This window comes from Coregonus lavaretus (genome assembly GCF_964263955.1).
Source record: "Coregonus lavaretus genome assembly, chromosome: 37".
In the NCBI taxonomy this organism is placed as follows: domain Eukaryota; kingdom Metazoa; phylum Chordata; class Actinopteri; order Salmoniformes; family Salmonidae; genus Coregonus; species Coregonus lavaretus.
The window spans coordinates 10720842-10734019 of NC_140024.1; the positions used below are offsets into that span (position 1 = coordinate 10720842).

Below are 13178 nucleotides of genomic sequence, written 5' to 3' on the forward strand. Positions count from 1 at the left end.
TAAGAATTGAAATGGACATTTATTATTGCCTGAGGCGTGTGCTCGAAGGTTCATGTTTCTCAAATAGCTGAACTATATGGTTTAATATATATGACTTAACATACATAAAGTACCCCCTTGACATTACACTCATAACAGGAGGCATTACAATTCAATTCAGCGTACGCAACAGGTCAGGAATTGGACAAAGAACCATCAGTGCAACTTCTTGGACTTGGCTCTCTTTGTCACTGACCTCTGAAGCTTATTCTGGTACACTTCTCATCAGTTACACTGCTATACTGCTGAGAGTTAAGGCAGTTTTTACCATCTTACAGTGTGATCATGTGTATTTAAAGCCTTCTGACACTAGGCCAGTAATTGTGCTATTGCCATTTCTTTAAATGTCAAAGCTGTTATATTTCCTCTGTGTTTAACTGACTACTGCCGCAAGGTTAAATGGTAATTGTCAGGTAATTGTCATTCCGCTCATTGCTAGGTGATTTCTAATTTCAGATGAGGTCTCCATTATGTGGGTAGCAGTTCAGCGATTTACAAGGGACTTGCAGTTAAGCACTCTGAATGGAAACCAAGTTCTTTGTGAACAAATGTTCAATTTCTATATTCACATAGTTACATAAATAGCAGCGCACAGTATTTCTGAATAGAGCACACATTATATTAACATCATTTTAAAAACATTCGATTTTTCTTTTACATACATTACACATGACAATGTGACTGCTAGTGTCAAAATACTGTTAGCACTTTGGTGTCATTTGGTACTTAACCATTCTTACGGTTACATTGGCCAATAACCAACAGATGCAGTAAGAACCGTGAAATGGGGCAGGTTCCCAATACTGCTGTTACTGCCGTACTATTTGTGTGCAAAGATATCATTCTAGCCAGTCGTTACAAGCCACTTCATGTACTATAGACTTCAAGTAAAGGCATCAGTCTGTATGGTAGTCAGTCTAACCTGTAGAGCCGACTGATCCTGATCATTGTCCCTCTCTAGACTGTTGTTGAAATCTCCCGTCAGCACCTCTATGGTCAGCTCCAACAGCATCCGATATGCTTGCAAATCCTTGTTCTCTGTAAAACGGCAGAATACGACAAATATAAGCAATTTGACTAGATGAAACCACATATTAAGTCACGCAGTAAAAAAAACACATGCAAGTTCACACTTACTTTAAAAGCTGTTCTAGTTCCCTTTTGATTTTGGTGACAACTGGTGGACCCTGATAGGTTAAAGCGGTGTACAACTGGACCAATGAGGCTCCAGCACGGATCTTGTCCAGGGCATCTTGTCCACTGGCTACACCCCCAACTCCAATGATTGGCACCTTACCTTCAATGAGAAAGAGCAATACTGGGTGAATAAAGAGAACATTCTATACACCCCAGCCCACAATCAATCAATCAATCAATCAGGCCAGTATCAGCTGCAGCAGTGTTATGATGATCCTTCACGGAGCCTACCTACCTTTTGTCAAGCTGTACATCTCTCTCACAGTGCGTGTAGAGAGCTCCTTGATGGGCTGGCCGCTCAACCCTCCCACCTCTTTACTCTGGGGGTCCTGTAGGGTCTCAGGCCTGGATACTGTGGTGTTGGACACCAACAGCCCATCCACACCAAGCTAAAACACAAACCATGATTACCTATTTGACATTACCCCATAACACCACATCAAACTAATTTAGGCAATCCAATCATTGAGAATTAAGATGAACAAATCCTAACTTTTTTTTTCATGATACAGACACTTGTAACCCATCTGTTAAAAAGTGAGTCCTGTATTCTATTGGAGTTAGTGTAGCATCCTAATTGTTCCAGGCACACTTGAACGAATACACTCAGGCTGCGTTTAGACAGGAAGCCCAATTCTGATATTTTTTTCACTAATTGGTCTTTTGACCAATCAGATTAGCTCTGAAAAAGATTGGATGTGAAAAGATTAGTGGGAAAAAGATCAGAATTTGGCCATCAATGTTGGGACACAGCTCACCAATGGACTGTCTGACACAGATTTACTGTAACGTATCTAATACTCTTCAAATATTTGCTGTGCTTTCTATCGGTCTCCCTTTTCCCATTTGGAGTCTGTCCACTTCCATGAACACAGAAAAACTCCTCCAGTCCCCTTAACATAGAGAGTGGAGTGGAGGCAACACTAATGCATTCAAATCAATTTGGTGATATAAGTCCACTGCTGGCTAAGACCCACGGCAGCAGGACTGCTCTGATGACGCCTACAGAACACAAGCTGACTACGTGAGTGGGGTGAGAAGTGTGGCAAGGAAGATGAGCAAACAGGAGAAACACGGATGACCAAAGTAAGCAGCCCCAAGTCATTGGGGGCTATATACTGTAGGTTAAGGCTTGTTGAGTAGGCTACATAGAGAGGCCCACAGGATCACACTGACCCCTGTGTGGCTAGGCCTCTGACTGACCCCTGTGTGGCTAGGCCTCTGACTGACCCCTGTGTGGCTAGGCCTCTGACTGACCCCTGTGTGGCTAGGCCTCTGACTGACCCCTGTGTGGCTAGGTCTCTGACTGACCCCTGTGTGGCTAGGCCTCTGACTGACCCCTGTGTGGCTAGGCCTCTGACTGACCCCTGTGTAGCTAGGCCTCTGACTGACCCCTGTGTGGCTAGGCCTCTGACTGACCCCTGTGTGGCTAGGCCTCTGACTGACCCCTGTGTGGCTAGGCCTCTGACTGACCCCTGTGTGGCTAGGCCTCTGACTGACCTCTGTGACCACATCAGCAATGTCCTGCTTATCCTGGGCGGTGAGGTCAGGGGCGATCTTTACCAGTACAGGTGGCCTGCTCCCCCCCTGTAGGGCATCACGCTCCTTCAGCACCTGGATGGGAGAGGGGGAACAGGGGGGGAAGACAGGAGGGTACAGGGATATATACATGAGCCACCACAGACACACAATCAATGATATCCATCACATCCACACAGGTCAATGAGATGTGACAATGTACAGCACAACATGAAGCCCAAACAACAGCAATACACCTAAGCAGTTTTCTCTAAGGTTAATCGTGTTCAATCCAAACAGTGCTGTGCTTGCTTGCTTGTGTGATGTGTATGTTGTCTAAATGGGAAGTCAATTATCTTTTGACATAGAAATCCATATTAAAACATCACCAGCTATGTCAACAAAGTTGAACTGAACAGAAACACCAGACTTCAATAAAGGAAAAGTTGCAACAACATGCTCTCTGGAAAGCCAATGAAACATACACTACAAACATAAAATAAATACAATTTATGATATCACATTTGAGTGTGACATCCTGGTTAAATAAAGGATAAATAAATCATATCTAGGTCAGTCAAACATTGCCAGCCACTGACCTTGCACAGCAGTTTTCGCAGTTCCCCTTTCCCCTGCAGGTCCCTGAGGCCTGGGGTGTTGGGGCTGCTCACGTTCACCACCAGGTAATCAGCCAGCGGGCCCAGCGCCCGCACCCCCTCCTGGTAGTCTGCCACTGCATCCTGGGACAGCTTGTTCTTTCCCAGGTTGATGCCCAGGGGCAGGCCAGCTAAAAACACACAGACAGCAGCATATATTCCAGTGATGAGTCCCTGGGAGAGGTTAAGGTCAGAACGTAAATAGAATGCATGGGAGTGAATTAAGAGAAAACAGACAGGCCGCAAGCGTCAACTGCGTCACGAGCGTATAGCGCATCAAATTACGCCTTGATCACATCGACAGCGTCATTGTGTTTTGGTATGCCAGAAGTCCATTAATTTCCAATGGAACGCTGTGTTCGCCTTACAGCATTGAGTTGCAGAGGCAGTTGCAGTACGTTCTGTGTGGTGCATAAGTTGGATTTATCGAACGTATGCGTCAAACTGTATGCTTAGACGGCTTGACAGAAATGGTAGCAGAAGGTGAATGTTGAACTTTTGTTGCACACATATCCAGATGATGCTGTGTACCATTTTGCGCAATAACGCTGTCGGTGTGATCGAGACGTTAGGAAGCAAGAACATTTTTCTCGCGTCTACGCAGAACAATGCTGGTAAAATGAGCTGATAAATTGTCCAAAAATAGACTGCTGGTGCATTGTTACCTCTGGAATTGTGAAATGTATAGTTAAAAAGTGTCTATTTAGTGTTCATAAGTTTAACTGCAAGCCAACATTATGTAGGCCTATAGGCTAGTCCTTATGAAAAACGGTGTAGCAATGCATGAACGCAATGACATTCTACATTTATAAACATTACATTTACATTTTAGTCATTTAGCAGACGCTCTTATCCAGAGCGACTTACAGGAGCAATTAGGGTTAAGTGCCTTGCTTAAGGGCACATCGACAGATTTTTCACCTAGTCGGCTCGGGGATTAGAACCAGCAACCTTTCGGTTACTGGCACAACGCTCTTACCCACTAAGCTACCCATAAACGGGATTGTGTTTCTGAATTATATATCTCGTTGTCAATGTCATATCTTGACAGTATCACCGTTGTTGCTTACAGCCGATTGGATTGAAATACAGTTCAAACAATGTGCATGGTTAGTGAGTGCCTTAGTTCAAATTAATGAAATCTGTTCCAGAGATTGAGTGGTTCGTTTGTAGAAAGGGAATTCTAGGTATTGTTATGATCTTCCCTACTTTGCTAAGTAAAGTTGTATGGTTAAAAAGTAAATTGGTTGTAGGCTATGGTTTATCTGACAAATAGACTACCTATTTGAAAACAATACAGCAGTCTACCTGTTTTGATTTAGATCATGGGCATATAGTCCAGGCTACTATGGCTGGAAAGCTTGAGGAATGAGGTAACTAAGATTTCAAGAGAGTATACAACTGTTTATAATCGCTTTCCATGACAAATACGGCTTAATAACTGGTTTACACTACGTGGTCTATGTGAATTAATGCTTGCTGTTCTCGCACGCGCAAATTCACGCCGTTGATGGACATCACCCCGTGTGATTTTGGCTTAAATGTCCCAATCTAAATCAGTGGGGACATTTTGTTACTAATGCTCTATTTTACTGAAAATATGGCAAATTGAATTAAATCAAACTTGAAACTTGAACCAAATGCTCTTCATTAAAGATATAAAGCAATGTTTTAAAAATACAACAGTCAAAATGTTTTGTCGATAACACTTGACAAAAACATTTCAGTTGTTTGCTTTTTGTCTGTCAATACAAGACAGTATAGGCTAGTACTGTTCCGACTTGGAGAATCATTTGTAAGCGTTTACTAGCTCCTCTGCCAGAGTGTGATTGGTATTAGGAACGTCTCTGAGCCTGGGGAAAGATAATGTCCATATAAAATAGGGGCAGAGGATTAGTGTAGTGTAATTGGCTGTGTGCCCCTGAGACATTTATCAGCGCGCTGTCAAACCTATCAGTCTGACAGACAGAACAGAAACATGAGTTGTCTCTCTAGTACCTTTAGTCAGCTCTACCTGGGTGCCTTCTCTTGCCTTTAGTCTCTCCTGTGCTGCTGCAAGACCACAGCTGTTGAACCCATATCTGAAACATACCCACAACATAATCAAGAGGTTAAGTTTATGTAATACACAAAATGCCATACATGTCAAAAAAGCAACTATCAGCAATTTAGGATCCATTCCTTTATCATGCCATTATGATACAGTATGTGTTTATCCCTGACTGTCTAGAGTGCATATTCAATTCATTTGATTACTAAAATCCATGATACATGAAATCCAGATGTGTTTTTTGGCTAAATAATTTCAGTCAGTGGAGTAAAACTGTAATAAACACCACCATATTGAAATGAGGCCTTTATTTCATGCTCTTCTTATGCACTCTTATTGACTTTAACTTCTGGGAAGCTGTGTTGTTGTACACCGAGTAGTCAAAGAAGAACTCTGGCATATTAATATATGAGAGGTTTGTTAGTCTGAGCACCTCACATACCTGCATATGGTCCATGCTAAATGGAATTAATCATATTGATTCTAGCCTAATATACGAATGCTTATTGTCATTTACTGACTACATGACATCAAAGAAAAACAACGTGGCTCCATCCACAGTGAGCTCCAAAAGTATTAGGACAGTGACAAATGTGTTGCTGTTTTGGCTCTGTACTCCTGCACTTTTGATTTGAAATGATACAATTAAAGTGCAGACTGTCAGCTTTAGTTTGAGGGTATTTTCATCCATATCGGGTGAACCATTTAGAAATTACAGCACTTTTTGTACAAAAGTATTGGGACAAATTCACTTATATGTGTATTAAAGTAGTAAAGAGTTAAGTATTTGGTCCCATATTCATAGCACGCTATGACTACATCAAGCTTGTGACTCCACAAATTTGTTGGATGCATTTGCTGTTCAGATTATTCTTTGCCCAATAGAAATGAATGGTAAATAATGTATTGTGTCATTTGAGTCACTTTTATTGTAAGTAAGAATATAATATGTTTTTAAACACTTCTACATTAATGTGGATGCTACCATGATTACGGAAAATCCTGAATGAATTGTGAATAATGATGAGTGAGAAAGTTAGACGCACAAATATCATACCGCCAAGACATGCTATTCTCTCACCATTACAATAACAGGGGAGGTTAGCATTTAGTTTTTGGTGGTGTGGGGGGGATATGATACTGTATTTGTGCGTCTAACTTTCTCACTCATCATTATTCACAATTCATTCAGGATTATCCGTAATCATGGTAGGATCCACATTAATGTAGAAGTGTTTAGAAACATATTCTATTCTTATTTACAATAAAAGTGACCAAAATGAGACAATACATTATTTACCATTCATTTCTATTGGGCACAAAATAATCTGAAACAACCAAAACAAACAGCAAAAACAAATTTGTAGAGTCACAAGCTTGATATAGTCATTGTGTGCTATGAATATGGGATCAAATACTAAACTTTTTACTACTTTAATATACATACTGTAAGTGAATTTGTCCCAATACTTTTGGTCCCCTAAAATGGGGAAACTACATACAGAAAGTGCTGTAATTTCTAAACCGTTCACCTGATATGGACGAAAATACCCTCAAATTAAAGCTGACAGTCTGCACTTTAACCTCATGGTCATTGTCCCAATACAGAGCCTAAACAACAAAATGGTCATGGTCCTAATACTTTTGGAGCTCACTGTATTAACCCAACTACACTATCGGTCAAAGGTTTTAGAACACCTACTCATTCAAGGGGTTTTCTTTATTTTTACTATTTTCTACATTTTAGAATAACAGTGAAGACATCACAACTATGACATAACATATATGGAATCATGTAGTAACCCAAAAAGTGTTAAACAAATCCAAATATATTTTAAATTTGAGATTCTTCAAATAGCCACCCTTTGCTTTGGTGACAGCTTTGCACATTCTTGGCATTCTCTCAACCAGCTTCATGAGGTAGTCACCTGGAATGCATTTCAATTAACAGGTGTGCCTTCTTAAAAGTTAATTTGTGGAATTTATTTCCTTCTTAATGCGTTTGAGTCAATCAGTTGTGTTGTGACAAGGTAGGGGGGTATACAGAAGATAGCCCTATTTCGTAAAAGAGCAAGTCCATATTATGGCAAGAACAGCTCAAATAAGCAGAGAAACGACAGTCCATCATTACTTTAAGACATGAAGGTCAATCAATACGGAAAATTTCAAAAACGTTGAATGTTTCTTCAAGTGATTTTCCTGGCCTCCCGAGTGGCGCAGCGGTCTAAGGCACTGCATCTCAGTGCTAGAGGCGTCACTACTGACCCTGGTTCGATTCCAGGCTGTATCACAATCCGGCTGTGATTGGGAGTCCCATAGGGCGGCGCACAAGTTGTCTGGGTTTGGCCGGGTTAGGCCGTCATTGTAAATAAGGATTTGTTCTTAACTGACTTGCATAGTTAAATAAAAAATGCAGTCGCAAAAACCATCAAGCGCTATGATGAAACTGGCTCTCATGAGGACCGCGACAAGAATGGAACACCCAGTTACCTCGGCTGCAGAGGATAAGTTCATTAGAGTTACCAGCCTCAGAAATTGCAGCCCAAATAAATGCTTCACAAAGTTCAAGTAACAGACACATCTCAACATCAACTGTTTAGAGGAGACTGTGTGAATCAGGCCTTCATGGTTGAATTGCTGCAAAGAAACCACTACTAAACAACACCAAGAAGAAGAGACTTGCTTGGGCCAAGAAACACGAGCAATGGAAATTTGTCCTTTGGTCTGGAGTCCAAATTGGAGATTTTTGGTTCCAACGGATGATCTCCGCATGTGTATTTCCCACCGTAAATCACAGACACTGTCTGTGATTTATTTAGAATTCAAGGCACACTTAACCAGCATGGCTACCACAGTATTCTGCAGCGATACGCCATCCCATCTGGTTTGGGCTTAGTGAGACTATCATTTGTTTTTCAACAGGACAATGACCCAACACACCTCCAGGCTGTGTAAGGGCTATTTTACCAAGAAGGAGAGTGATGGAGTGCTGCATCAGATGACCTGGCCTCCACAATCCCCCGACCTCAACCCAATTGAGATGGTTTGGGATGAGTCGGACGGCAGAGTGAAGGAAAAGCAGCCAACAAGTGCTCAGCATATGTGGGAACTCCTTCAAGACTGTTGGAAAAGCATTCCAGGTGAAGCTGGTTGAGAGAATGCCAAGAGTGTGCAAAACTGTCATCAAGGCAAACGGTGGCTATTTGAAGAATCTCAAATATAAAATATATTTGGATTTGTTTAACACTTTTATTCTACAATGTAGAAAATAGTAAAAATAAAGAAAAACCCTTGAATGAGTAGGTGTTCTAAAACTTTTGACCGGTAGTGTATGTTGTTGTGCTAGGGCAGTGTCAACGTCAGTCAGCCTGTTTAGAATTTGCTATTCAAAACATTTAAGAAAATCAGAAAATTATCGCTCCCATCCCTGAAGAAAATGGGATGGTTCAGATTTTTTTTCCCCAGTGGTTTGCTCTTAAATGTTTAGAACGATGTCAAGCAAGCATAGACAGCCATGACAACATGCAGACTTCTTTACTGTGTAACAATTATTTACAAATACCTGATTTACGTTCGGATCTGGGCTGCTTTTTCCTGAGCTGAGGATGAACTTCTCTGATAACCAATATGTCCTTTCATATACGCAAAGTACTGTGTTCTAACAACTCATGAATATGTATAACCATGCCTTGGCATCTCATTTCACAGCACTTTTCAGAGTATGAAAGCGAGCGCAAGGAGGTGGCAGTGTAACACCCTGATAACAACACAGAATTCACAAGCTAAAAACATTTGTCTATAATGAATGACAGTCAGCCATGCCATGGTTCAGTAGCCATGTCTTATTCATTCAAACCGTACCGGTTGATGACCGCCTGGTCAGTAGTCAGTCTGAACACACGTGGTTTGGGGTTCCCCTCCTGGGGTTTGGGGGTGATGGTCCCCACCTCCACGAAGCCAAAGCCTAGTCTATACAGCCCGTCAACAGCCTCCCCATGCTTGTCAAATCCTGCTGCTATCCCTATGGGGTTCTTGAACTTACGGCCCATGACGTTCACTTCCTGGAGATAAGAATTAACAACACCAGGTATACATTTTGCCTAAATTCCATGGAAGTACACAGTGACCAAAAGAACAGTCACAACTTAGATTAAAAAGGTTTAAAATGAGATTTGACTAGCTAGTTGAGTTATGAGACAGTGGGAGTGAAGGTAATCTCAAACAAAGCATACATTCCGTTCTAATCTTACACCAGCACAAAGGCAATTCAGTGTAAGTGAGGAGAGTCAAAACAGGAATGAACCTAGCCAGGTCAAACCAGCCCGAACATAGCCAAATCAGTTTGCATGCCAGGCTAGAGGACACCTCCTCCCACACTAACCAGTGATGCTGGGTCCTGGTAGTGGTTCTGAGGCACCAGACCCAGGCCGATGAACCTCACAGCCATGACATGGGCTGTCTCTGCTCCCATAATCCTCTGCAGCAAGGGCATGAGCTGGTTGGCGTAGAAGCGCTCATCTCCCACAGCGGTAAGGTAGGAGACAAACAGGACGCTGCCGGACCCTATGATTTTCACTGCGTCCTTCAGACGCTGCAAAGAAAAATAAAACAATGTGAGGGGAATAAACTGAAATATGATGTGTACTACTTGGCATACTGTTGTTGAAGCACATCAGGTGAATTGAGGGGAGTTGCAATAATTGTTCAATCACTAGATGAGGGAGAGTGAACCAGAATACCCAGAGAGACTACCAGCTTTGAACAACCCAGTGGGTATAATTCAGCATGCCTGAGTCTGTCTAGTCATTCAGCATCCAGCAAACAGTTAACTCGCGTATCACTTAACAAAGGCTGGTTACATGAACAAGCTAGCTAGCCACAGGGTAGCAAGCAAAGTTAGCTAGCTCACTTCATTCAACAACACTCTGATTGCAGTAGCTAACGTGAAGTGGCTACTGTCCAGTTTCGCTTACCAAATAGTCAAAACATTGTTCATGACAAATACAAACGATTAAAACATCACTGTTTCATCAATGATGTTACCTTCAGCTGTCCCGCCATGGATGTTATATCACTTTGAAAATGTCTGGAAGCATTTCTCTCACATTGCCGAGAATCACTTCCTGAATGTAATCTCGCGATAGTTCAAAGGCAGCTCTGAAAATGTCAAATAAGAGTTAAATAATAATAATATGCCATTTAGCAGACGCTTTTATCCAAAGCGACTTACAGTCATGTGTGAATACATTTTTATGTATGGGTGGTCCCGGGGATCGAACCCACTACTCTGGCGTTACAAGCGTCATGCTCTGCCAATTGAGCTACAGAGGACCACAATGATGAGTTCAATGATGATTCTGCATAATAAACATTCCAATTTGTTATGATGAATATAACAAATTAATATGAATATGACAAAGGACTCATTAGTAACTCTAGTAATTCTCTGCATAAATGTGCACAAATAAGATAAAATAAAATGGACGATTAAAATTAAAGGATAGCGTACGAGCCTAAATTAATTTCATAAACCAATTGAAAACCAAAGATGTATTGTTACAACCCTGTTCAATGTCAATATTAGGCTACATCAAATTGACTTGTAAAGTGGAGTAGATTGGGAAAGGTTTTTCTTCAACATTTCTGCCCTTGAGTGACGTAAAGGCACTTTTTCACTTTGCATGTTGTTTGAGTGTCTGCAGTGATTTTCCTAATGTAGTAAGAGTGTATTCACCATTTTTCGAAAGAAAGCTTTCTAATTTCCATAAGATGGGCAGTGTGCCTTTCTTCTGAGAGCAGTACTTGTTGCAGTTTGTAGGCTACCATAGCTCTACCATCTATAATGGATTTGTTCATACAAGCCTCTTTCTTTTTGTGGATTTCTGTTGGGATTGTATCTACGGTCAGTACACCATGCAGTGAAGATGATGCAGATAATGCCACTTCTATAGAATTCAAACATGTGTTCAGGAATATGGCCTATGAGTTTTCTCAAAAGCCAAAGAGTTGGTCTCAAGCCCATGAGTCCTGCAAGGAGCGAGGAGGGAAACTTCTGAGGGACCTGAACTGCAAGACTAAGAGCTTTCTTCAGGACTTCTCAAAAGAGAGACACACAAAGGACCTCACTTGGTGGGTGGCTACGGGGATGTTAGGGCAGTACCAGGGGCCGGTGATTGGTGAGTAAAAATACTGGTAAACCACTAGAAAATACCTCATGAGCTCAGTTCAAGTGTCGTACCCCTATCAAAACCCAAAATATAAGCTTGTTTTACTCCAATGTTTGTAAACAAACTAAATGTAAAACAAAACACTGTATAGCCTCAAAACATGTTTAAAACTATAATGTTGATATCATGGATGGCCAGTCCTTGTATTCATAGCCCTGTCTATGAATTTGACAGTGGTTACCCACTGGACACAGATATCAGTTCCACGTCAAGTTTTGATTTACATTTGGTTGAGTTGTCAACTTACATGAATTCAACATGAAATCAAAAGAAAAATGTCACCATGTCATTGAGTTTATATTAAAATTTGGGTGAAAAAAAAGACAAAATGCCCTTACGTTGATGACTTTTTAAATAATCCAATCAGTTTTTCACATTGATTCAACTTCATCACCTTGAATTTTTTTGTTGAAATTATCTGGGAACAACATAGATTCAACCAGTTTTTGCCCAGTGGGTACATTTCTCCAGCCCCATCCCTCAGCTTTTTAGTGAAACAGTGGCGGGGATTACGCTTTGTTATTGTTTCAACTGCTGATTGCCGGTTTAAGCTCTCTGTGAACCATGAGAATTGAATTGAATTTGTAATTAAATGCTAAAGTTTAGTAATGATAATTAAGCCACTGCTTATGGTCATAAAGGAATTTCTGAGCTGTACAGAGGCACTTTGTAAATGACAAGCATGTCTTAACTGGAAACTCTGACAGCTACCATGTGAGAAGCACGTCTTCACTATTGACAGATTATCAGTATCAAATGATATCAGCGAAATCCATTATTTTCATAAGCTCATATAATATAACATATTTCCACCATAGTCTTGGAACATAGCCATAGGGTAAGCTTAGAACCAAGCTTTCACACTTGATCCATCAGCTATAATATATGGACATTTTAAATAATACATTGTTGTTGGAAAACAGAATATTAAAATAACAGTATTATAAGGAAAACAGTACATTTCATAGCTTTTCAATAATTGTTTCATGTGTATGTAGTGTATAATGCTACAGGAGAGAATGGTGCTTCTAAGGGGAATGGGAGTACCCCGCTCCTCTGCACATATGTGATGATGGATCCCTTTCAGCTGGTGACCTCAACCAACTGCAGTGCCCGGCGTGGATACCTCTGCACCCTGGGTACAACACCTTCAGTAACCCCATTTTAACATGCCTTAAAAAAACAGATATGTTGCAACGTTTTCTTTCATTATTTAGTGTAGAGGCCTCAATGATATCCTGCATGAAATTTGTGCTGTATAATTCTTGTTCTACAGATTTGAATTTCTCTTCAAATGCATCAAAGAGTATGGTAAGTGGCTTTTATTAGTTGGCTTTATCCGTTGTTGTAATCCTATGGTGCAGTGTCAGTAAAGGTATTATGAATTTGAATGGTTCTTGTTGACTTCCATAGGACAAACAAGGCGCAAGTGGCAAATCAAGACTCCAGAGAAGCCATCAAATTAAAGTCAACCGTGAGTTGGTGGGAAGT

At 41.0% G+C, this 13178-nt stretch overlaps 1 protein-coding gene across 2 annotated transcripts; it reads right to left on the reverse strand.

Moving 5' to 3' along the window:
- Nucleotides 1-10585, reverse strand: LOC311111780 (dihydroorotate dehydrogenase (quinone), mitochondrial-like). Of its 2 annotated transcripts, none has more exons than XM_084154611.1 (9): nucleotides 10504-10585; nucleotides 9842-10051; nucleotides 9322-9521; nucleotides 5409-5491; nucleotides 3354-3541; nucleotides 2737-2850; nucleotides 1472-1625; nucleotides 1177-1336; nucleotides 1-1077 (listed from the first exon to the last, which is right to left on the reverse strand). In XM_084154611.1, exons 1-9 carry the CDS (start codon nucleotides 10519-10521, stop codon nucleotides 984-986), a joined length of 1221 nt encoding a protein of 406 aa, XP_084010737.1. In that variant the 5' UTR covers nucleotides 10522-10585; the 3' UTR covers nucleotides 1-983. The 2 variants fall into 2 exon arrangements, with proteins under 2 accessions (XP_084010737.1, XP_084010738.1); XM_084154612.1 differs by having other exon boundaries at nucleotides 10434-10563.
- Between the last annotated feature and the right edge of the window lie 2593 nt (nucleotides 10586-13178).

Coding starts and splice junctions, on each gene's coding strand:
- LOC311111780 (XM_084154611.1), bottom strand. Junction 5,492..9,321: donor GACCAGGCGGTCATCAACCG/GTACGGTTTGAA, acceptor GGTATGTTTCAG/ATATGGGTTCAACAGCTGTG. Junction 1,337..1,471: donor GATGTACAGCTTGACAAAAG/GTAGGTAGGCTC, acceptor TTCTCATTGAAG/GTAAGGTGCCAATCATTGGA.